The 24,334-nt window shown below is 35.8% G+C and overlaps 1 protein-coding gene across 1 annotated transcript in view; it reads right to left on the reverse strand.

Annotated features, from left to right (window-relative positions):
- Positions 1-1,033: 1,033 nt before the first annotated feature.
- The window catches only part of GFPT1 (glutamine--fructose-6-phosphate transaminase 1), a gene marked incomplete at its 5' end in the record, with an annotated part of 51,347 nt that continues 28,046 nt past the window's right edge, over positions 1,034-24,334 (reverse strand). The window contains 5 exons of the mRNA XM_044659552.1: positions 1,034-1,508; positions 4,926-5,087; positions 6,813-6,980; positions 8,042-8,169; positions 9,652-9,766. Of these exons, the coding sequence (XP_044515487.1) occupies positions 1,464-1,508; positions 4,926-5,087; positions 6,813-6,980; positions 8,042-8,169; positions 9,652-9,766 (618 nt within the window). The remainder of the gene's footprint in view (positions 1,509-4,925; positions 5,088-6,812; positions 6,981-8,041; positions 8,170-9,651; positions 9,767-24,334) is intronic.

Consider the following 24,334-nt stretch of genomic DNA (forward strand, 5'->3'; position numbering starts at 1 on the left):
TGAAATCACTAATCCAGCCTCTATCTCTATCCTCTTTTAATTTAAAGTATGTATCTTCCATCCACCTGACTAGATCTTAAGTTCCCCAGATCAAGGACTTTCATTTTTTTATCTCTGTGTCCTCTAACATCTAGTACAAGTCTTTCTTGTACAAAATAGGTCCTAGAAATGTTTGTTGAAATTGAAATTACTGCCTCAGCAGTTTCCACTTCTGGCATTAAGCCAGTTGAAGAAATTGCAGAATTATTTATATTTCTTTCATTATAAATTTATCTCCCAGGAAAGGGATGTAGAAAATGCAAAGAATAAAGCCCAAGAAAAATGAATGTGATGCAATGTAAACAAATCCTTTACATATGCAAATATAAATGTGTTCAGCTTTGTTCAGTCAAGCCTTCTCAGTGCTCTCCCAGATGAAGTCAAATCATAACTAAAGAAATTACAGTATTCTACCATGAGTAGTCAAACTGGCACCAAGGAACTACAGAAATCTGATATAATTAAACAGTCAAATGTAGTTATGTTACTGTATGAGACTCTTCAATGAGCTAGCAAGAGATTAGCATTGGTGGCAGTTTCATGTTTTTGTGGTTAAGAGGTTCCAAATTAAACATACCCGTATTGATATAATTTGCAAGCATTTGGTAGCATCCCTAGTCTGTGTTTCCAAGAGCAAGACAAAATAAGTAATTCAGCTACCATGAATATAGGATATCAGTACCATAAAATTTTATATACTTATATTTTAGTTAGATAAACAAAGGGCATCCTCAGTATGTGTATGCAGTAATTTCAATGAAAAAATATCACTATAAGAGAAGTTATTTGACATTACTCAAATGTGCTCTGTTTGAGTTAGAAAAACCTAATGTCCTAATATATAATTTCCTCCTAAATTCTTACTACCAATAGATTATAATAGGCAATATCTTTGGGAAGTTAAAGGGTTAAATACTAATCAAATTTAGCCAATAAAATTTTCAGTTTACAAGTTTTACAAATTAAAAAAGTTTCAAAATAAATCAAAGCCACACATATTCATATTCCATTTAGTAAAATCTGAATGTAGTTTCCAGATATTGGCACATATCAACACTGGCTTTGGATAACAAAATGCACTATTTCATTGGTCTGAATGAATAAAGCATGGCACAGGAAACACTGAATATTTAATAAAATAAAACCCTCTTCAGAGGACCAAAACTTAAGCCTTAACAATCGTTTAAAGAAAAATGGTCTACCTGACAGAGATTTCATTATTCAAAACAACAAAAATACATAATGGAAAAACATAAGAAATCATTTTCACAAAAAAAGCCCACTAATTAAGTGGAAAAATAATAATAGTTGATAAATCTCAATTTAATGAAATAAGGCTAAAAGGGGATGATTTTAAAAAATCAAGTTATTTGATACAAGAAAGCTTCTTTCACTGTTATCTCCTTCGCGGTTTCAGATGTACTTTATTCCACAGTAACAGATTTAGCCAGATTTCTTGGGAAATCAACCTATAATAAAAAGGTAAAAATAAAATGAAATTTTAGAAGTTACTTTTTAAAATAGAAACTATACACTGTCTTACTGGTGATCAGAAAATATAAATTCATCTAGCTCTCACATGCCCATTAAAAGCAAGACCAATTTATACATTAATGTAAATTACTTGGGAAAAAAGGAAAAAAGTTATTTTGAAAGTAATTTTGCTAGGATTTTAGGAATATCATATCTATTTTCTCCTGATGATAGAATACCAGTTCCTTGTATCTGTTAAATGAAATATGGTAGGATAACAATACTATGTATACATCAGGATACTTAATAACTGCTTATCAACTTATAAACTTCATATCAGAAAGTGATCAAATGAGTCAGTCATTTGATCAAAACATTTCTGGAGGAAACTCAACTGAATTTGTGATTTCATCAATCTAAATATTCCCTTTAGAGATAGATTGTAATCCACCCATCCTCACTAATCCTACATTACCTTCATCCAAATCTTCCCATAAAGTCAGTACAGGACATCCACCTAACAGCCTGGAAACCTTCCTTGCTTTATTTCAACACCCTGAGAATACCACTGAAGAACTCGTATCACCCACCTTGTCATCCCTCACTCTTGCCACAACACAAGTCCTTCCTTTGGTATCATAAATTCCTTGATTATATTTTTATTCCTATTCTTTCCCAAAGTTCCTCATTGATTATATGTGGAGGCCTACTCACATTCACTAGGTACCTCTCCATTGTCCTTGATGTGATATTCATTTTCAGTTCTGCAGAATTTGCTATGTTCCACGTTTCACAGCTATACAATAGTACCAGCAGAATATTTCTATTAAAAATATGGGCTACCTTTGTTTCTGGGGGAAACTTTGAGTCATTAAAGGAACTCTGTAGTTTTCTGAAGGCAATTGGCCTATTCTCCTATTTAATTCTGGACAACTTGTCTCCTTTTGTATCAACTGTCCCAGATATGCATACTGATGGACAAGTTCTATAATCTGTCTATTCAACTATGGTCATAATCTAGGCAAGAGACATGCTTCATCCACTTGGTCTTTGCTCTGCAGATGGTCAAACTCTTTCAACAGTTACAGCTCTCTTGCAGAAAGGACTACAATGGTCAGAAGTCTGATGCTCATCATCCACAAAGAATCTTTCTTCAACTTAGATTACATGCTAGATAGATCACATTTAGCAAGCAAATATCTCCTTACTTTATAAACTTTCACCTAACATTTATGAGCATAAGGTTTATAAATAAGGTCATTTGTTTTGTTATATCCCTCAGGAATTTTGAATGATTTTTACATATGGAAAACACTGTTGGAAATATCTTTAAGGTAACAGTTTGTTCTACTGACTAAAATCTTTTCATAAAGATTTTCATAAAAGTGTAGATCATTATGAACCATAGATGAAAGCCTACTTGTTCCCTACCAATATACAAATTGAGAATGCCTTCAAACCACATGTAAATGAGTTTCAAAGATTTTACATAGATAGAACATGAAGCATATAGGATGGTAGCTACTATTTTTCAACAGTCATTTTTTTCTATTATTAATAATGCTGAGCTTCTTTCCACACCTTTGTTATCTTCTTTAGATATCTGGTGAATCAGTCCTTCAATGTCCTAACAACTGTTTCATCTGCAGCATCAATTGCTTCTGTGCACTGTTGTTACAAACTGGTTGCTTTCTTCACTTTGTGTCCTTAAATGACATTAAGCCACTGTATTATCATGTCTTTAAGAAACTGATGCTAAAGTTGAAGTATATATTCTATAGTCATTGATGGGAGAAAATAGTTTGTTGTAGACTTTGCAAATTTTTTTCTCTTTTTCTTCATATTGTTTTTCTTTTTCCATTTTCATTCCTAAATTCTCTTGGGATTACTTTACTTTGTTGGATCTTCCTTCCCCTCCCTGCCCAATTACATGCAAAAACACTTTCCAACATATTACAAAGAAATATTGAGTTTTTAATTCTCTACTTCTCTCTCTCCCCACCAACCTCCTATTCTTTTGCGATGGTAAGCAATCTCATATACATTTGATATGTGCAATTATGTAAAACATTTTCCCATATTAATCCTTTTGTGGAAAGAAACTCAAATAGGAAAAAAATTAAGATAGTGAAAAAAGTTTGCTTTGTTCTGGATTCAGACTCAGTTATTTTTCTCTGGAAGTAGATGGCATTTTTTATCATGCCATTTAGGATAGTTTTAGATCATTGTATTGCTGAGAATAGCTGTTATTCAATTGTTCACTGTAAAGTATTCCTGTCACTATACAATGATCTCCTGGTTCTGCTTATTTCACTCTGCTTCAGTTCATGTAAGTCTTCCTATGTTTTTCTGAATTCCTCCTACTTGACGCTTCTCACAGCACAATAGTATTCCCTTACAATCATATATTATAATTTATTCAGTCATTCCCCAATTGATAGGTATCCACCCACTTTCCAAATCTTTACCCAACCCCCCGCAAAAAAAAAAAAGCCTACTTATAGGCCTTTTCCCTTTTTTAAAATCTATTCAGGAAACAAAGCTAATAATAGTATTGCTGGGTCAAAGGATATGTACTGTTTTATAGTCCTTTGGGCTCTCCTGAATGTTTGAATCAGTTCACCACTACCCCAACAATGCATCTGTGTCCCAGTTTTCCCATATTCCCTCAAGTTTTGTCATTTTCCTTTTCTGTCCTAATAGTCAATGTGATAGGTTAATTAAGAGTTGTTTTAATTTGCATTTCTCTAAACAATAGTGATTTAGAGCTTTTTTGCATATCTCTAGAGAACTATATAGAGAATATATAGTAATTACTTACTTTGTCTAAGAACTGCCTATTCACATCCCTTGATCATTTGTAACTGGGGACTGTCTTTCTTATATACTCAACTCATTTCTTTATGTATTTGAAAAATTGGGTTTTTATTAGAGACTTGTAAAAAAATTTTGTACCATTATGATTACTGCCTATTACTTTCCATTCTATTTACCTCTGTTTAGTTTCTGACCTACACCTCCCCCAATTTGCCCTCTTTTCTATCAACCCCAACCCCTTCTCTTTTCTCCTTCTCCTCCTATTTTCCTGTAGGATAAGATAGCTTTCCATACCCAAAAGACAGTGTATAGTTTTCCCTCACTGAGCCAATTCTGATGAGAATAAGGTTCACACACTCTCCTCCCTATCTCCCTCATCTTCTCCTCCACTGTGAACACTCTTTAATGCCTTTTTTATATGCAATAATAATAATAGATGTTAGTGTTATATGAAAGCTTATAAAAATTTATTAGGAATATGTGGCTTAAGTTCCACCTCTGAAAGAAACTTGGGGCCTATGGCCATGAATTTTAAAATCAATAAAATAAGCAAAGAAATAAAGCATATAAACATTCTGCCATAATTGGCCACTTACATCATATCCTCTCAGAACGGCAAGGTGGAAAGCCAGTAGTTGCAAGGGAATAACGCTGAGAATACCCTGCAGACAGTCCACTGAATGGGGCACCTTGATTGTCCTCTTAGTGTTATTGATGGTTTCAGTATCTTCTTTGTCACAGATAACTACAGGTCGTCCCTAAAAAAATTAAAATAAAAATGATTTAACCAAAAAGAAGTAACAATAATACCGGGGGAAAAGAACTGGAAAATAGGACTTCTCCCTTCAATCCCAACTAATATGAAATTCACCAAAATAGTGATTTGTCATGGTTATTCAGTAATTCCATTTATCTGTTTCCTCATGACATAGTAGACCATACTGTCTATGGGTTTTCTTGGCAAAGACTGACTCTCAATCCACTGAGCTACCCAGCTGCCCCTGACTAGCTACTATTAATAATGAATTTTTTACGTTATCTCATAATACATCATTGGGTTAAATATTATCTCTCTCTCAAATTATGATAAATTCTAAAATATCTCTAGAAATTAATATATGCCTATATAGATATAGATACACATATGTACAATAGTCACACAAAAAATAATTACACAAAATTAAGTATTTTTTTAAAACTGTCATCTTTGAGAAATTGCTTGATATCTCCATTTTAGGCTCCCTCAAGAAAGGTTTGTTTTTTAAGTTCTCTATTTTCACAGATGGAAATTCCTCACCTTCCCACACTTACCCATCTCTTGTGGACCCATAGCATTTTCCCATCATCTCCAACAAAAGCACTTTAGAACCAAGAACAAACGCAAACTTCTCCACCTCCCTCAACTCTCTCCAAACCCAACTGCCTTCATCATCTTAGGCCAGGATTCAGGTTTTTTTAGGGCTCAAAGCTAAGCACACCAAGTAGTCTCTAAAAAGAAAGTTCTTTATCACTATGTAGATAGAGAGTACTTGGGTTCCAGAACTTCAAAAGACTCTTCACAACCAAGCTAGCCAAGAAGACTAACAAGAACAAGCTACTCTAATGTGTCTTTTTTCTCTTCTTAATTCTTTTTTTCTCCCTTCATTGATCGAGCATCCCAAAATTCAGTTGAAAAGCATGAAAATTCTCCATAAAAATTAATCCCTCAGCCTCCATTTCCATTTGTGATTTATCCCCACAAAGGCAACACTGCAACTCTAAACAAAGATCTCAAGAGCCTAAGCCTCAGGATAAAATATAAATTCATTTAAGAAACTGGAAGGAGGAAGAAGGGGAAAGCTTCAATGATACTGAAATTATGCATTGCAATGGGTTTTTATACAAACCAGATTTGGGGGAAAACTGTGACCTATACTTAGATCAATGTGGTATCTCTTACTTACCCAAAATAGCAACTCATCTGAATAAAGTGGTATTTCTTTGAGAAAACAGAAGTCAAACAGATTAAGCCATTTTTACTCCCCAAATAACACTAAAATCTAAACTAGTAGCTTTCCTCTATAATAAAGTACAACTGGAAAATTAATTTAAAGGCATTAAATTCTTCTACTATAGTCCTCCTCCAAAGCCTTATCTCAATGTAAAAATAACTCTGGTTTTTTAAGTTATACTAGCTAGCCTACCCTTAAAAAGTTCTTACCTAAAACCCAGCCAAAGAAGACCAGGTTAGCCAAAACTAAAGAAGTTATTTGTCTTCTTGTAAGAAGAATGGCCAAAAGGTGATGAATTTTTCTTACTCCAACAATTCAAACTATCTATTAAGATATGAATATTAGACAATCAACATTGGTGAAAATACACACACACATAATGAATCTTAAATAAATAAATTCCAACAAGACTCTATTAACCAAATCCTTATATTTCCAAAGTAAATGGAAAAAAAAAACACAATAATGTGATGCAATTAACATCTGACTTACCTGCCGAGCAACAACTTGCTGTAGAGCATTCTGACACTTGGCATATGTATTATCTCTCATGATGATCATGATGACAGGCATCAATTTATCTACCAAAGCCAATGGGCCATGCTTTAATTCACCTGCTAAGATACCTTCTGAATGCATGTAGGTGATTTCTTTGATTTTCTAAGGGAAAAGAACAAGATACATTAATCCCTAATTCAGTCTTTCCCCTCTCTAGTTCTAAATAAAAAGAAATCTCATGCTTTCTGCTAATTAATAGATGTCTCGTCCTGATATAGAGGCTCTCAAAGGCAATATGCCAAGAGGACTTGGACTCTCTGATAAGGAGTATTCCTAAGTAACACAAATTTGGAAATGCTGCAAGTACAGGCTCAGCTACAGTATGCACTCCTGTTGTCAGATGACCATATGTACTAAATCTGGAGAGTATCATGAGCAGAAAGATGGCTATCAGATCTAAGTTCTGGGGATACAAAGTAAGATAATAACAGGGTCTGCTCTCAAGGAGCTCAGTTTGATGAAATAGATAACATGCAAACAACTATGAAGAAACAAAATATATATAAAATAAATAAGAGATAATGTCAGTGGAAAGGCACTAAGATTAAGGGAACTGAGAAAGACTTTCTTGGAAAAAGTGAGACTTGAAACACAAAGGAAGTCAAGGAGGTCAGGAGTTAGAGATGAGGAGGGAAAGTTCCTGGCATAGGAGACATCCATTGAAAATAAATTGAATTATTTGTGTGACTGTGGGCAAGACACTTAACTTCCACTGTCTATCCATTACCACTCTTCAGCTTGCCTTATAAATAATAAAAAATAAACAATATTGGTTCTAAGATGCAAGAGAAAGATAGAAGGATGGAAGGAAGAAAGGAAGGAAGGAAGAAAGAAAAGAGGGAGGGAGGGAATAAGTTGAGAATTGGATCACCTTATAGGAGGAACCAGCACAAAAAATTCTACCTACCTCAACTAATTTCTCCTAATATCTTTCTGTTGCTCCACATTTTCCAAGATCTGGTGCATACATTGATACCATAAAAGTACTTCAAATAGTCTTATTTATTTTTAAGCAATAGCTAACTTGCAATAAACTCTTGATTTGTGCTTCCAAGAGAGAAATCAAGAAATATATAAGCACTTTGACAAGTTTTCAGATTCTCTAGTTCCTGAGAAATATTTATTGTGAAAATGACTTTAAAATAAACAAGCAGACTACTTACTAGGGCTCCTTCCAGACATGTAGCATAGTGATATCCACGTCCCATAATCAATACTGATTTTTGATGATAAAGTTCTATGGCCAGTTTCTGAATTTCATCATCCATACTCAGCACTTCCTTTATTAAATCTGTTAAAGAAAAGAAAAAAGGATAACATACAACTCCACATGTATGTTCACAATAAAGAATTGGAAATAATGACATAAAATATCAGTTCTTATTCACTTAATTATTGGTTCTGGCTAAGCAGGATTGGAATTTCTTTCATTATGTAACAGATTTTAAGGACTATTTTAGAAGGTCTATCTCCAAAGTGTATAAGAGGGGGCAGCTGGGTGGCTCAGTGGATTGAGAGCCAGGCCTAGAGATGGGAGGTCCTGGGTTCAAATCTGGCCTCAGACACTTCCTAGTTGTGTGACCTTGGGCAAATGTAACAATGTGGACTGAATTTAGCAAAGCGAGCTAAGAAAGCATACAGCTTTGGAACTTGGAGCAGCCCCAGGAAAGGCTGGATGTTCGGAATGTGAAGAAGGAGTCAGAAGAGGAGTTCCAACTGTCACTTCACTCCTGTTCAGGCTCTGGACCAGGGGGTTGGATCAAAGGAGGTGGGAGTGGTGGATTTGGAGAGAATCTGGTTCCTCTGTACCTCTATATTTGAGACTGAGTGGAGATCACAACTGCCATCATTCATTTCTGCAAGCTTCATTTACCAACAAAGAAGACATTGAATAGCAGTTCTCCATTTTGGTTGGAGAGCCCGGACTCCTGGGGGAGTGGGCTTGAGGGGTTCCTTCCCTGATCCTGCTTGATTCATTTATCCCTGTTACTCCCCTTTTATATTAGGTTATTGAACAGTGATTAGGAGGTTATAGGGGGTGAGAGACAAGTACTGACATCAAGCCACAAAGAAGATCCAGTGCTTTCCCCAGGGGAAAGTTCATAGTTGTTAGCAAAAAATTCCTTTTACCCTCATTCCTGGTTCCCCATACGCTTCTCCTTCCCTGAACCCCAAATACTTTATCTTCACAATAAATCCCTGTTCAACTATATTAGTTACATTGATTAAAGTTTGGAGTAGAGTCCTTGCAGAGGAGGTATTCGTTGGGTGGCTGAAGGGAGGTTTTAGAACACTCAACTCCATCTTGAGGGAAAAACATTTGGGAAGTGTCTGGGGGAGGTTTGTCAAGATTTTAGTGGCTCTGAACATTGGACAGAAGTCATTTAGGATTCAAAATAATCTTAACACCTTCCTCCATCATCTCCTCTACCACCCTTCCAGTTTGGGGAGCCCCCGTCCAAATTTTACCCTCAAAAGTCTTCCCAGTAGGGAGGGGGAGTAAGCAACTTTGGCCCAGGTGTTCCAGACAAGTGGGGGTCATTAATCACATTCCCACTATCTGATAACCCCCTTCCTATACAAGTCACTTAACCCTCATTTCCTAACTCTTACTGCTCTTCTGTCCTAGAACCAATACACAGTAAGTATTGGTAAGGATTTTTTTTTTAATGTGTATATGGGAATTTCTCAGAAACAAATTACATTTCATCTATAATTACATCTAGAAAACAATAAGGAAGAATGAAAAAATACTATATTTCACATAACCTACCAGGCAACCCCTTCAAGCCAAGGACTATTTCTTTGCGTCTTTCTTGCATTGAGATCCTATCATCACACATCATGAGGGCAAACATCACCAAAGATACAAATTGGCTTGTATAAGCCTAAAATACAAAGAGAAAACGAGAACATTATTTTCTATCACATTTTAACAATTTGGAAATGGTTTATATTTTCCTTAAAGTTAGAGGGGAATGTAATGTGTGTAATGTAATCTATGTAATCTGACATCATAAGATTGTCCATGTTTTAGTAATAGCAGGGCAGTATGCCAAGAAACAAATAGGAGTTTGGTTGCTACACCCTATTCAAGACTTTTGGCAAATCATTTTATCTGTCTGTATTTCAGTTTCCCTATTAAAGTAGAAATACTTTTAACAATATTATATTCATTTGTATATATGATGGCATGTTTTCTCTTTCTTGAAACCTACCTTCTGTAGGAGTAAAAATAAATACTCCTAGAATTTAAAATATATAGGACTTTAATAATAATCAAAAAGAGAGGGAAAAAGATTCTTTCTAGTCAAGTGAGCAGAGCAAAGAGTGCCAGAGACTCACATCTGCAGCACTTTACCAAAAGCAAAGCCCAAAAAGAGCCCCACAGAGTGGGTCTCAGCCAAATTTATCTCCCAAGCCTCTGTACATTAAATGAAGATGTACTTAAAAGGATGCTAGGAATGTAGCTCAGGTGTGGCAAATTTTCTACCTGCACACTTCTAACATTCCCTCCAGTCCTGTTTCTCTACTTTTCAATACCCTTCATAAGTTTACTACCTTTCCAACTTTTATCTAATCCTGCTTTCATTGAATCACAACCTTCTCACTGTTTTTCAAGGGCTTTTGAAAAAATGCTTTTCTTCTCAAAGACTAGTCTACTAACACCTAAAATATGTTCTAAAAAAAAAAATCAAGCTAATTTCATCATCACTCCAATAAAATACCACTCAACTTCTCCATTAAAATAAATAGCTTTTATTATCTTCACAATCAGCCATGTTTACACCATTCACAAAAAACTAATTTTTCACTCTATCATAATTTGTTTAAAAAAGAAAAAGAACACCTAGGCAGTGCAACTGGTGCTGGAATAAAGAAGATTCAAGTTAAAATCTGACCTCAGATACTAGCTCTATGATCCTGAACAAGTAAGTCACTTAACTTCTGTTTGCTTCAGTTTCCTCATCTGTAAAATGGGGATATATTTAATAGCACCTCCGTCCTAGGGTTGTGATAATATTTGTAAAAGCACTTAACATGTTGACTGGCCCATAGGAAACACTAGATAAATGAATTCCATTCATTCATTCCTTTATTCTCCACCAAAAAGAAAATCATTTTATTTACCCCTGAAGTCCGTGGATTTCCACAAAAGAACCCTTTTTTGACCCAGAGTATTATAACTATCCTAATTTATTAAACTACTACATGTAAAGCACTATACTATAGTTTAGGGATACAAAGATCAAATAAAACATGTCACCTGACTTCTAATAACTAACAATGAGTAAAAATTTTGAGAGACTATAATGTATAATAGAGCACTACAGGTATAATATGGAAAGGTCTGGGTTTAAATTCTGCCTTTTAATCCTTGCCAGCTGCATGACTACAAACAAGTCATTCAATTTCCTTGTCTATAATAAATAGTGATTTTACATCAGCTGTAACTTACCTAAGAGAGGTATACTGAGGCTCAAAGAAAATAATGGATGCAAAGTGCTTTAATCCTAAAACACTATATAAACTATTAGAGGAGAAAAGACAAATTAGAATAAGGTAGCTGCAAAAGAAGTTTTCAAAGTTTCAAATCACTCAAAAAGAGATATTCAAGAAAGGAAAGTTCACTCCCAGCTAAGGAGATTTGAACATGGCCTTCAAGGATTTGAAAAATTTCAAGAGAGTAGATGGTTTCCAATCTAAACATAGAACATAACATTTTTTCCAAAAGCTTTGAAAAACAGCAGGACAAGATTGTGATTCAGTGAAAGCAGGATTAGATAAAAGGTTGGAAAGTAGTCAATTGATGAAGAGTAAAGAATTTGCACTTTGTTCAGTAGGCAATGGGGAGTCACTTTTCAAACAAAATACATGCTTTGATTGCTGTATATTTCGGTCTTGTGTTCCATCCCACTAAGCCTGGTTAATAACTCTTCAGTTTGTATTTATGTCCCTTGTGTTTATTGCCCATACTCTGCACAATGATGTATAGACTCCCCCAGCGATAAGTATCAATTATGTTTTGTTCCTATGTTATTTTCTCCTGAAAAGACTGGATACATCCCAACCACTGTTCTTTCTGTCACACCTATGGTTCTCCATAGCACATGATTCAACAGTTTCATATCTGAATACTTTTCATTTTACTATATTTTTAGTTTAAAACCTTCTTTGTCATACCAGAAGGACTGTGGGAAAACTATATTCTATATGTTAATCAGATGTAATCCATTGCTGGCCAAAATAGCTCAGCATCCCTCTATATTAATTTATGATCACCAAAAAGAAAAGCCCATTTTTTTCTTTGACATCTTAACCATTTGCTAATTTAACATAATCTCTTTCTTCTAAAGACTCAATCTTTGCTTGTAAATAATTAAGCACTTAGCATAGTACCTGGCACACAGCAGGCATTTAATAAATATTTTTTTCAAATGATGAAAATACCACTTGTCCCCACAAGATGTTTGGTTTCCAGCAAATTATTCCATGATCCCTTTCCAGAGAGATTCTTTCCAGGATTCTTCTGGTGCTATCATTCAGCCTTATACAAATAAGAAGTAGGTAGCATGTGGTAGACTTGATAAAGCTCAGTCAATGCTCAGTGGTATCACAGATCAAAACATACTATAGGGCCAATAATAAAATTCTTTTTGTACATTGGTACATATATTATCCTCATGAAAAGAAATGCTATTTCTGCTTCAGAAAGTTCAGATCTACTAAGGAAAAATTCTCATATTAAATGGAAAGATTAAGAATTGCTTGTCCTCTACCTCTTTATATAAGGCACAATCAGTCAAGAACGCTAAGGTTCAGAAGAAGTTGAGACTAGTATAAACTATACTAGGGAAAAGAAGAAAATCAAAGAGGGGAGAAAACTGCTGTTTAAGGTAGTTAGGATGACAATTGGTAAGAGAGAATGCAAAAGATGCTCAATATTTCTTTTGCTTCTGTTTTTTCTGACAAAGTAAATTACTAGAAAGGACCATACGAAAATGCCTTATAGGAAGCTAATAGCCAGGAATAATAAGGAGACAACAAAGAGAACACCTAAATGCTCTTGATGAATTCAAAACTATTTTTTGTTAAAATTCTAATGATAGTGTCCTTTATAATCTCTCTGAATCTAAGTTATACATTCCTGACATTTCAATATTGTTCATTCATTGCTACCAAATACTTTATACTTGATTTAGGCAAAACCCAAGTGATACAGTAAGATTTTTCTAGCTAAGATAATGAACCCCTAGTTACATAGTTACATATGATACAATCCCACCAAAAAAAAGTGATGTTAAGCATATTAAAATAATAATTCTTCTGTTAGCTTATTGCTTTCTATGTTAAACCTAACAGTACTCTTGATTTTTCTCACCACTAACTCTCTTTCAATCAAGAAAACCTATTCACCACCTCCATACTCTTATATACAATTATAATATTTTCTTTACCTATAATGTCTTTATTTACCTACTTCCTTTTCCTTTAAAAGGCCTCAAAGGGGGCAGTTTGGTGGCTCAGTGGACTGAGAGCCAGGCCCAGAGACTGGAGATCCTGGGTTCAAATCTGGCCTCAGACACTTCCTAGCTGTGTGACCCTAAACAAGTCACTTGACTCATATTGCCTACCCCTTACCACTCTTCTGCCTTAGAACCAATACATAGTATTGATTCTAAGATGGAAGGTAGGGGTTTTCTAAAAATAAATAAGTAAAAATAAAAGGCCTCAAAAACATTTTCTCTATCCAACTCACTAAAATGAGATCAATACATCTGGGGGCAAGGGGAGGGGAATGGCAGATGGCAGAGTAATCCTTAGCAGCTCTGTGCCACCATGAGAAACCTCTCTGACCAAGATTAAAATGTCACCACAAAACAAATACAGGAGTGAAAGAACCAACAAGACGACAGAATGAAACAACTTTCAAGAAAAGAAAAACTCAAAAGCTAGACAACAAACATCTGGGGCACTGGGGTGAGAAGAGAGCAGAGCCAGCAAGAAGCTATAGCAAGGACAGAAGAGCAAGCCAAGAGTGAGCCGACACACCATCCCCACATCTGCTGTCCAAGGTTTGGGAACCTATGCCTGAGCCAAAATCCAGACCTTGAGACCCTGCCTGAGCAAATAAAGGTACAAGCCAATCCATACCTCTTGAAATTTCAAACCTGTGAAGTCTGGAGCCCTAGTCCAGGGAATGCTAGTCTGGCCTAGGGACAAAGATTTAATTCACACTTTAGGGTGGATGACAGTACTAAGTATTGATCTTTTTGCCTAAAGCTCAGGGTGGAGCTCCAAGACAGAACAATCAAGGGAGTGCCTGATTGGATCAACTATACAGTGAGATAAAAAAAACTTGAGACTAAGCCTGAGGCTAGAATTTGATCAGTCCCTGACCTAATCAAGATTAGAGTGAGATCAAAAGCTTACACCTAAGCCTGACCACAAGGGTCAATTGAATTAGCAAAGGGAGGGGGCTCTCAGAGCTCTCAGCCCTCAGACCATCACATCATCCCCACAAGCCTAACTATAATTAGATAGGGAAAATGAGCAAAGTACAAAAAAAGCACTTTGCCCTAAAGAATGTTTATGGAGATAAAGAGCAAGATACAGACACAGAAGGGGACAGTGAAAGCAAAGGAAACACAACCATAGTCCAAAAGAAAAATATGGGTTGGACATAAATTCTGGAAGAACTCAAAAAGGAATTCAAAAACCAATTAAGAGAGGCAGAGGAAAAATGGGAAAGAGAAATGAAAGTGATGCAAGGAGAAAGGAAAGTGATGAAAGAAGAAATGAAAGTAATGCAAGAAAAAATGGGCCAACTGAAAAAAAGAGAAATTTTTAAGGCCTTAAAAATCAGAATTGACCATCTAGAAATTAATGATTTCATGAAAAATTAAGAAACAATAAAACAGAATCAAAGGAATGAAAAAAAATGGAGGAAAACATGAAATAGCTTATTGAAAAAACAACTGACCTAGAAAAAAGATTTAGGAGAGACAATTTGAGAATTACTGGTCTACCTAAAAGCCATGATCAAAAAAATAAAAACCTGTGGATATCATATTACAAGAAATTATCAAAGATAACTGCATAGAGATCCTCAAACAAGAAAATAAAATTGAAATTGAAAGAATTCACAAATCACCTCTGGAAAGAAATCTTCAAATGACAACTTCCAGGAATATAATAGCTAAATTCAAGAGCCACCAAGCTAAGGAAAAAATACTTCAAATAGCCAAAAAGAAACCATTCAAATACCATGGAACTACAATCAGGATCACACAGGACCTAACGGCTTCTATGTTTCAGGATCGAAAGGCATGTAATATGATATTCCAGAAGGCAAAATATTTGGATTTACAATCCAGAATCACCTATCCAGCAAAATTGAGTATATTCTTTCAGGGGGAAAAATGGACATTCAATAAGAAGATTTCCAAGCATTCCTAAGGAATAAGCCAGGCCTAAACAAAAAATTTGAAATCCAAATACAAGACACAAGAGAAGCCCAAAAAGGTAAAAAAGAAAGAGAAAATTTAAGGGACTCATTATGGTCAAAATGTTTATATGTATACATGGAAAGAGATTTCTCTAATTCTCAAAAATTACTCTCAGCAGTAGAAAAGATAGCAGGAATTTACTCAGAAAGAGAGTGGGGAAGTAAGCCGATTATGATGATACAATGTATATGTAAATTTGATGATATGTAATGATGTATATGTATGACATGATATGTATGCATATGAATGATGTTAAAAAATCGATCAAGGGCTGAAAGAGATGGTTTCACTAAGAAAAAAGGGAAGGGAAAGATGGATTTGGATAAATTATACAACACAGTGATGGGCAAACTCCGGCCAGCAGACCCCCTGAAATGTTCTATCAGGCCTCCTGACATTATTCCTAATCTGAAGAATACAATGAGTAGGATACAATACAGTGAAACTTTGAAAAAGTTGCCTTAGAAACAGACTGACAGATAAGCATTTCCTTTCCTTTGGCCCCCTCTTTAAAAAGTTTGCCCATCACTGATATAACATAAAGAAGTGGCGATAGGCAATGCTTAAACTTTACTCTCATCATAAAGGACTCAGAGAGGATAAAGCAAGTATACTCAGTGGGGTATAAAATTCTATCTTACCCCACAGAGAAGTAGAAGGGAAATAAGACAAGGGAAGAGGAAGGTAATTGGAGGAAGGGGGAAGAGGGGAGGCGACAAAAAGTAAATATATCTATATGGACTTTAGGTCTCTCCCTTGTGAATTAAGGGAGTTGAAGCAGACCATGGTCTATTTCAGATCTAAGTCCAATCAAAATATACACTTTAGGATTTCAGATAAAGGACAGGAGTTCAATTGGAAAGAACAACTATGATCCAGGCACTGAATTGACAACGGACAGACAATGTCCTAAGGGCCAAGAGATGACAGACACTGGGATCAAGACTGGGTAAAAAAATGTTCATAGATGAAGGAGAGGTAGCTCTCAAAAGGAGATCTGGAAGTGGCAATTTGAAGCAAGAAGTAATCTCACTTCCTTCCTGGAATCAACAAAGTTGGCCAGTATGAGAGCAATTAACAGTACTGGAAATGACAGACAAGCAGGGATGCAGTGTCATCCCTCGAAGAACTAAGGCTCTTGAGTAGGAAAGATAGGAGCATGAGAGCAATTTGACAATAAACAATGCAGTATGGATCATCAGTTCATAAATGAAACAATAAGTGGTTACAAAATACATCATCTTTTTAAAACCTCCTTGTCTAGGAATTTATGTTCTGAAAAGAAAACATCAATGTAAGGGCAATAAAGGCATGTGAAGGATCACTCATATGTTCTAAATGCAACCATGGGTAAAAACAAAAGAGTAGAAAAAAAAGAATTAGGAAAGGAGTTGGGGAAGGGGGAATATTTTTTCCCATTTTATTATTATTAATGCCTGTATCCTGAGAAGTGACTTCCTTTTTAAACTTCTCAATTCAGTACCTGTCCCTATAGCCTTCTATTTCTTTTTGGGAGGAGGTGGAGGGGAGGAATGAGGAGAGAACCAGATTTGTGATTTACTTGAGTGGAGTGAGGAAACTCCTGATTTATGGTGTGAATAACTCCTCCACTATCTTCATTGTCCTCTATATTTTCCAGTTTTGTGGATGTGTCTAATAAGTTAAATGACTTGCCCAGTCATACAGCTCTTGTGTCAAGACTTGTCAAAAGAAATAGTTTTTGTGTGGCAAGACTTAAAACCTTGGTTATCTGGACTCCAAGGCTAGCCTCTGACCACTATGCCAAATTTATAAATTACAAATCTCCCTTTTTGAGAACTGTTCAAGAGAAGACCTTCGTAAACACACACACAAAAAAAGCATAAGGCATCTACTTTAAGAAGCATTAAGAGAGGGAGCATCTAGGTAGTTTAGCAGATAGAGCTCTAGGCCTGGAGTCAGGAAGACTTGGGTTCAAATCTGATCTCAGGCACTTCCATCTGTGTGACCCTGGGCAAGTTACTTAACCTCAACTGCTTAGCCTTTACCACTCTTCTGTCTTAGAATTGATACCAAGACATAAGGTAAGGGTTTAAAAAAAAAAAGAAGTAGTATGATTAGAATGTGAGCTTCTTGAGAACAGAGACTGTCTTCCGGTTTTATTTGTATGCCCAGAACCCCTACTAAATGCTTTGTACATATAGAACTTCACAAATACTAAAAGCTTTTCTAGATAAAACGAAGAGTTTCAAAAACATATCTAGAGGGAGCAGCTGAGTAGCTCAGTGGATTGAGAGCCAGGCCTAGAGACGGGAGGTCCTAGGTTCAAATCTTGCCTCAGACACTTCCCAGCTGTGTGACCCTGGGCAAGTCACTTAATTCCCATTGCCTACCCTTACCTCTCTTCTGCCTTGGAGCCAATACACAGTATTGTATTCTGACTCCAAGACGGAAGGTAAGGGTTTAAAAAAAAAACATCTAGAACAAATCAGTTTGGAAGTCTTCTCAATCCTTAATTCACTTCAGTAGGTTTTATATGTAGTATGCAATCAACAAGTATTTAGTAAGTATCCATTATGTGTCAAGAACAGTGTTGGGCACTGTGAATACAAATTAAATGAATGAAAAAGGAGTTTTCATTCCAATGGAATTAATAACATATTCTCTGTCTAAGTCACAGTAGAAATATTATCTCTACATTCTAGGATTGTAGTAGAGAAAGAGCGTAGGATTTGGCAGAGGTCCTAGATTCAAACCCTAACACTCACCATCTGTGGAACCCTAGGCAAATCATTTAACCTTTCTAGGTCTCAGTTCCCTCATCTGTAAAATTAAATGGTTGAACTAAATAACACAATAGTCTCTTCCGGAATTAAATCTATGCATAACATCTCCTAGGAACTTTAGGGAAACCTTTAAGGTTCCATAACCAAAAGAAGAATATGTCAAAGAAACTATATTTTATTGGCAACTTGCAGTTCAGGAAGAGTCTTAGAAAACAGGAACTCTACTGTATCAATTTTCATTAGTTTCCTGGTTTTATGATTAGGCAAGTGGTGGTACAGTGGATATAGCACTGGACCTGGAGTCAGGAAGGCGGTTCACATTTGACCCCAGATACTAGCCATGTTATCCTATGTTAAGTCAGTTAACCCATTTGCCTCAATTTCCTCACCTATAGAACAAGAACTCCTACCTTACAAGACTATTGTGAGGATCAAATGAGATATTTATAAATTGCTTAGCATAGTAGCTGGCACATAAAAGGCACTTACTAAAAGCCTGGTCCTTTCCTCCCTCCCACAATGTTATAAACAAAAAATGTGAGATCTAATCCACTAAGTAAAGTTTTCTTTTCAATACTTTTCCAAAAGTCTAATACCAATATATAAAGATCAGAAATTACTTATAGATTTTTGCCAAAAGTTCTCAGGCAGTTAATGGAAGAGTTGTAATTTGAACACAGACATGTGATTTCAAATTTATTTTCTTTCTATTATGTTACATCTCATTCAGAGCTCCTGACTTTTTAGTATAATCTTGCAGTTAGTTACTTATCTCTTAGGACTTGTAACAACTTTTAGAGGCAAAGATTATGACTTTTTTGTTATTTATCTCATGTATACTGAAGTCTGGGACTAAGAAGTTTGGTCTAGGGATGTTTAAGACTTCAGCATCATTGCTATACTTCTACGCTCCTTTACACTAAAATTCCATTCTCTAATCACAATTTTACATTATTTCACCTCTCCCATGTTTTTACCCTTTGATACATCTTTTCAAGTAGCAATGACAGCAATAATTTTGTTATGAGAAATTGGAAAGATAGGGCAGAGGCAATGAATTGAAGGTCATAATATGGGTATGCAAAGGGTAAAATCTTTCCAGTCCTTAGCCATCACTGCCCTATATGTTTTCTGTTTCCCATTAGAATATAAGCTCCTTGAGGTCAATGACGAAGTTCACTTTGTACTTTTATTCCACTGCCTAGGACATTATAAACACTTACTAAATGCTTTTTCATTCACTTGCAGTTTGTTATGATATCTGTGAGTTCAAGGTGAACTAGATTTAGCCAGATAGTGGAAAGAATTAGACACCATCTAAAAACCTACTCTAAAAAAAAAGGAATTCAAAGCTTGTAACCACATCAAAATTCAGAGTTTTGACATGGTTAACAATATCTTCATCAAAAACATCAAATAAAGCATAATTTCCTTAGCTATTCATGTGACAAAATATCCCACAAACTGACCCTTAACTTCCTTCACAGAACTTTTTCTATAAATTATAAGACTAAAATATACTTACATGTGTTTTAACAGATTTTCTGGCTAACAAATGAGATGCATTAAATGTATTGTCTGTATTTGTGGCCTAACATTTTTCTTTACTAAAACATGCATTTCATTACTATTAATATTGTATAAAATTTATAGACTCCAATGGGCAATAAATCTCCCTTATAGAAAGATGTTTTCCTTACACAAATTTTCTTTTATACCAGAATCGACTGACTTCCTTGTCTTTAAATTAAAGGTATTTGGGGGGCAGCTGGGTAGCTCAGTGGATTGAGAGCCAGGCCTAGAGACGGGAGGTCCTAGGTTCAAATCTGGACTCAGACACTTCCTAGCTGTGTGACCCTGGGCAACTCACTTAATCCCCATTGCCTAGCCCTTACCACTCTTCTGCCTTGGAGCCAATACACAGTATTGACTCTAAGATGGGAGGTAAGGATCCCAAAAAATTAATTAATTAATTTGAAAAATTATTTAAAGGTATTTTATCACATGGTAAAATTAAAATTGCATCTAAAGCCTCCACTCATAAAGCAATTAATAAATACCATAATCTTCCATCTCTCATCATATTGGGAAATGTTTCAAAAGTCTATTATTTCACAACTTACTTGTAGAAGAAAAGAAGTTAATAGCATATGGGTCAAAAGAATAATATCTCAGATACTATCCATAAATGGTATTAACAATAATAGCTCCCATTTATAGAGCACCTTAAGGTTAACAAGTATGTTCCTATTAGTCCAATAAAGTTTTGTTGTTGTTCAGCCATTTCAATCATACTGACTCTTTATAACCTCATTTAAGGCTTTCTTGGTATAGATACTAAACTGGTTTGCAATTTCCTTCTCCAGCTCATTTTTAAAATGAGGATACTGAGGCAAATAGTGTCAAGTGACTTGTCCAAGGTCATATAGCTATTAAATGTCTGAGGCCAGATTTCAGGAATAGGCTTTCTGACTTCAGACCCATACCCCTATCCACTACACTACCTAGCTAACTATGGTTATACAACTACTGAGTTAATGGAGTTGGCATTTGAACCTATAACTTTTACTCTAAGTCCTCTATCTTTTGAATTAGAATTAGAGCACAGGCTTGAGACCAATGTAAAAAGTTTGGTCTCTAAAACCAGACTCTTAAAGATCAGATTCCTAAATCAGAAGGGGCTTCAGAAATCATTTGACCCAATCTCACCCTGAAGTACCAATTCCCTTCCTAACACTCCATCCCAAGCATTCATTTATCTCCTTCTTATCACCTCCAATAAAAAGGAAATCACTACCTGCCAAAGACATCTCTCCATTTTTAGACAATCCAAAATGATAGAAAGATCTTCTTTAACAAAATCTGCTAACTTGTTATCTTCTATTCACTGGTTTCAGCTCTGCTTCCTGAGGCCAACTAGAGTAAATCTAATCCTTCTACATGACAACACTTCATGGAATCCTGTCTCCCCCTTATTTGCCAATCTCCATTTTTCCCCTCTCTAACCTAAACTCTTTTCTATGCCCTCTCTCTACTCCCTTTCAATCATCTCTATTCACATGACTCCCAAATCTATATATCTAGCTATAGTTTCTCTCATAAATTCCAATCAACTGCCTATTGAATATTTCAAACTAGATGCACTAAAGGATCTCAAACTGAACATGCCCAGTATTGAATCCATTACTTTTCAACTCAATCTTCCCCCTTTCTGAACTTTTGGAGGAGGGTGTTGGGGGGAGTGTCTTTTAAGGGTACCATGGTTCCAAGTTTGCAATCTTGGCCTTATCCTTGATTTCCTAATCTCTCATATGTCCAATCCAAGATCTAGCTGTCAAATCTTATCTCTCTCACATCTAGTTCTTCTCTTTACTTATTAGCTACCAACTTAGTTCAGGCCCTCGTCAGGCCCTCTTGCCTATCTATTATAATCACTTCCTAATTAGACTCTTTACCTCAAGAATTTCCCACTCCACAGAAGCTAAGGTGGTTTTCCTAAAGTACAAGTATAATTATGACACTTCTATTCAACAAAGTCTAATGGCTCCTTATTGCCTCTAAAATCAAATATAACTTCCTTTGTTTAGCTTTTAAAGCATTTAGCAACTTGACCCCAATCTACTTTTCCAATTATTACTATTATAATTATATATTACTCCTCTTCCTACATTCATGTTCTAGCCAAACTGGCCTTCTTGGGTGGTTCCCAAGTATATCTTACTCAGAAGATATACTTGAGGACTATTCTTTTTTTTTAAACCCTTAACTTCTGTGCATTGGCTCCTAGGTGGAAGAGTGGTAAGGGTGGGCAACGGGGGTCAAGTGACTTGCCCAGGGTCACATAGCTGGGAAGTATCTGAGGCCGGATTTGAACCTAGGACCTCCCATCTCTGGGCCTGACTCTCAATCCACTGAGCTACCCAGCTGCCCCGTTGAGGACTATTCTGTACAAAATAATTTATATTCCACAGGCTAAATCCTCCAACTCGAATGAAATAAATATTGCCACATCCAAGGCTCTTAGCTACTGGGTTCTTGGCCACCTCTTGCTTCCCTTTAAGGGTACCTTACTTCCTCAGATTAGGTGGGTCACCAGTCCTATAAGTGGGAGCTGGTAAGAAATTTGTAGGAATGACTGATGCCTTCTGTAGAGAGGGTGCTTCCCTAAATGATGGCTTAGGGGTGGACTAGCAGGATCAGTGGTCTAGAAGGTGTTCCTAGGGCTCTTTGGCTTACCTAACTGTCTTTGCATTCTTTTCACACATACATACACATGCCCCTCCTATTCTCCTTAATATCTCTATCATCAGCTATAAGTAGTAATGCTCTAAAGTCTTTACATTTCCTATCTTCATAATCCCATAACTTCATAATCTCTAGATCAATATTGTTCTATTTCATAAATCATCAAATTCACATTAAACAACTTCTTCCCTCAAATAATCAATGCCATTCTATTTGACTTCTCTTCAATGTATTTTTCACAATTCTATGTGTGAAATACAAATTTGCATTTCAGGAATTTATGTATACTTTGCCTGCCTGTTCCCACACACATAATTAAATTAGGAACTTTTTAATGTATAGTCTATGCTGTTTTTCTGTCATTTTATTCCCAGTGCATAAAACAGTACATTATATCCTAGGGGCAACCAGGTGGCACAGTTGCTGAAGTGCTGGGCCCGAACTCATCTTTCTGAGTACAAATCTAGCCTCAGACACTTACTAGCTCTGTAATCCTAGGAAAGTCACTTAATCCTGTTTGCCTTGGTTTCTTCATCTGTGAAATGAGCTGAAGAAGAAAATAGCAAACTACTCCATTATCCTTTGCCAAGAAAATCACAAACGGGGTTACAAAAAGTTGGATATGACTAAAAAAAAACTGAACAACACATAGAACAGTTTCTTAATAAATGTGGTAGGTATGGGAGTTATTCTCTGAAACAGACATTAACCAATACTTTCAAAATAATAATCTATGCAGTTTTTCAACATTCAATACTTTGGCAAAACTCTCTTCCAAGAAATTCTTTCCTACCTTAGCTTCTATGAGACACTGCTCTCTCTTGATTCTCTTACTTATCCATTATCCATTCGGTTTCTGCTCAGTCTCCTTTGATCTGACCATTTTTTCCTTACTAAGCATATTCTCCAACAATTTACCCTAGCCCTTCCTGTTTCTCAAGACTTCTTTGGTGATCTATCTACTCCAATAGATTCATCTCTTACAAATAACTCAAAATATAGATATCTAGATACACACACACACACACACACACACACACACACACACACACACACACACACATTCAGCAGTAAAATCTCTCATAAATTCTAGTCCTACTTCCCCCACTATCTTCTGTGTATCTCCACCCTGTTGTGCCACTAGCACTTTAAAAAAGTCAACATGTCCAAAATGGAATATAATTTGTTCCCTCTAAACCCACTCTTCTTCCAAATTTGTCTATTTCTGTTACTGGTACCATTATCTTTGGAATCACTTAGGTTCAAAACCTCACACTCATCTCTGCCTCTTCTCTCCTTCACTCCTTAAAATCCAACTAGTTGCCAACTCCTGTTAATTCTAATCTTGCAACAAAAATTTCACGTCCGTTTCCTTCTCTCAACTCATAAGTTCAGGACCTCATTACTAATTACTAATAATCCTTCTTTAATAGTCTCCTAATTGGTTTCACCACCAATGGTCTCTTTTCCAACCAATCCAGTCTTCATATAGCTGCAAAAACAATCTTCGAATGAAATAGGTCCAACTATGTAATTTCCCAATTGTAAAAACTGCAGAGATTCTCTATTGCATCTAAAATCAAATACAAACTCCTTGATCTGACATTTATGGCCCTCCATAATCTAGCTCCAAACTATATTGCATTATTACATTTCCTATTATCTTGCCCCCTACTTTAAGACTCATAAATTCTAGTCCACCAAGACTACTAGTAGTTCTATGAATTCAATATGCCATTTCCTACATCTCTGCATATATGCCCCCATACTGACAGCATATTCCCTCTTCAAATGTAATGTCAAAATCTCATCTTTCTTCAAGGTTCAGCTTAGCTGCCATCTCTTTTGTTTTGTCTTCCCTTATCTACTAAACTAAAAATATTTTCTCCTTTAAATATTCCTAGAGTATGTCTTATCCTCCCCTTTGAATTCATCT

Source organism: Gracilinanus agilis, chromosome 2 (genome assembly GCF_016433145.1).
Source record: "Gracilinanus agilis isolate LMUSP501 chromosome 2, AgileGrace, whole genome shotgun sequence".
Taxonomy (NCBI): domain Eukaryota; kingdom Metazoa; phylum Chordata; class Mammalia; order Didelphimorphia; family Didelphidae; genus Gracilinanus; species Gracilinanus agilis.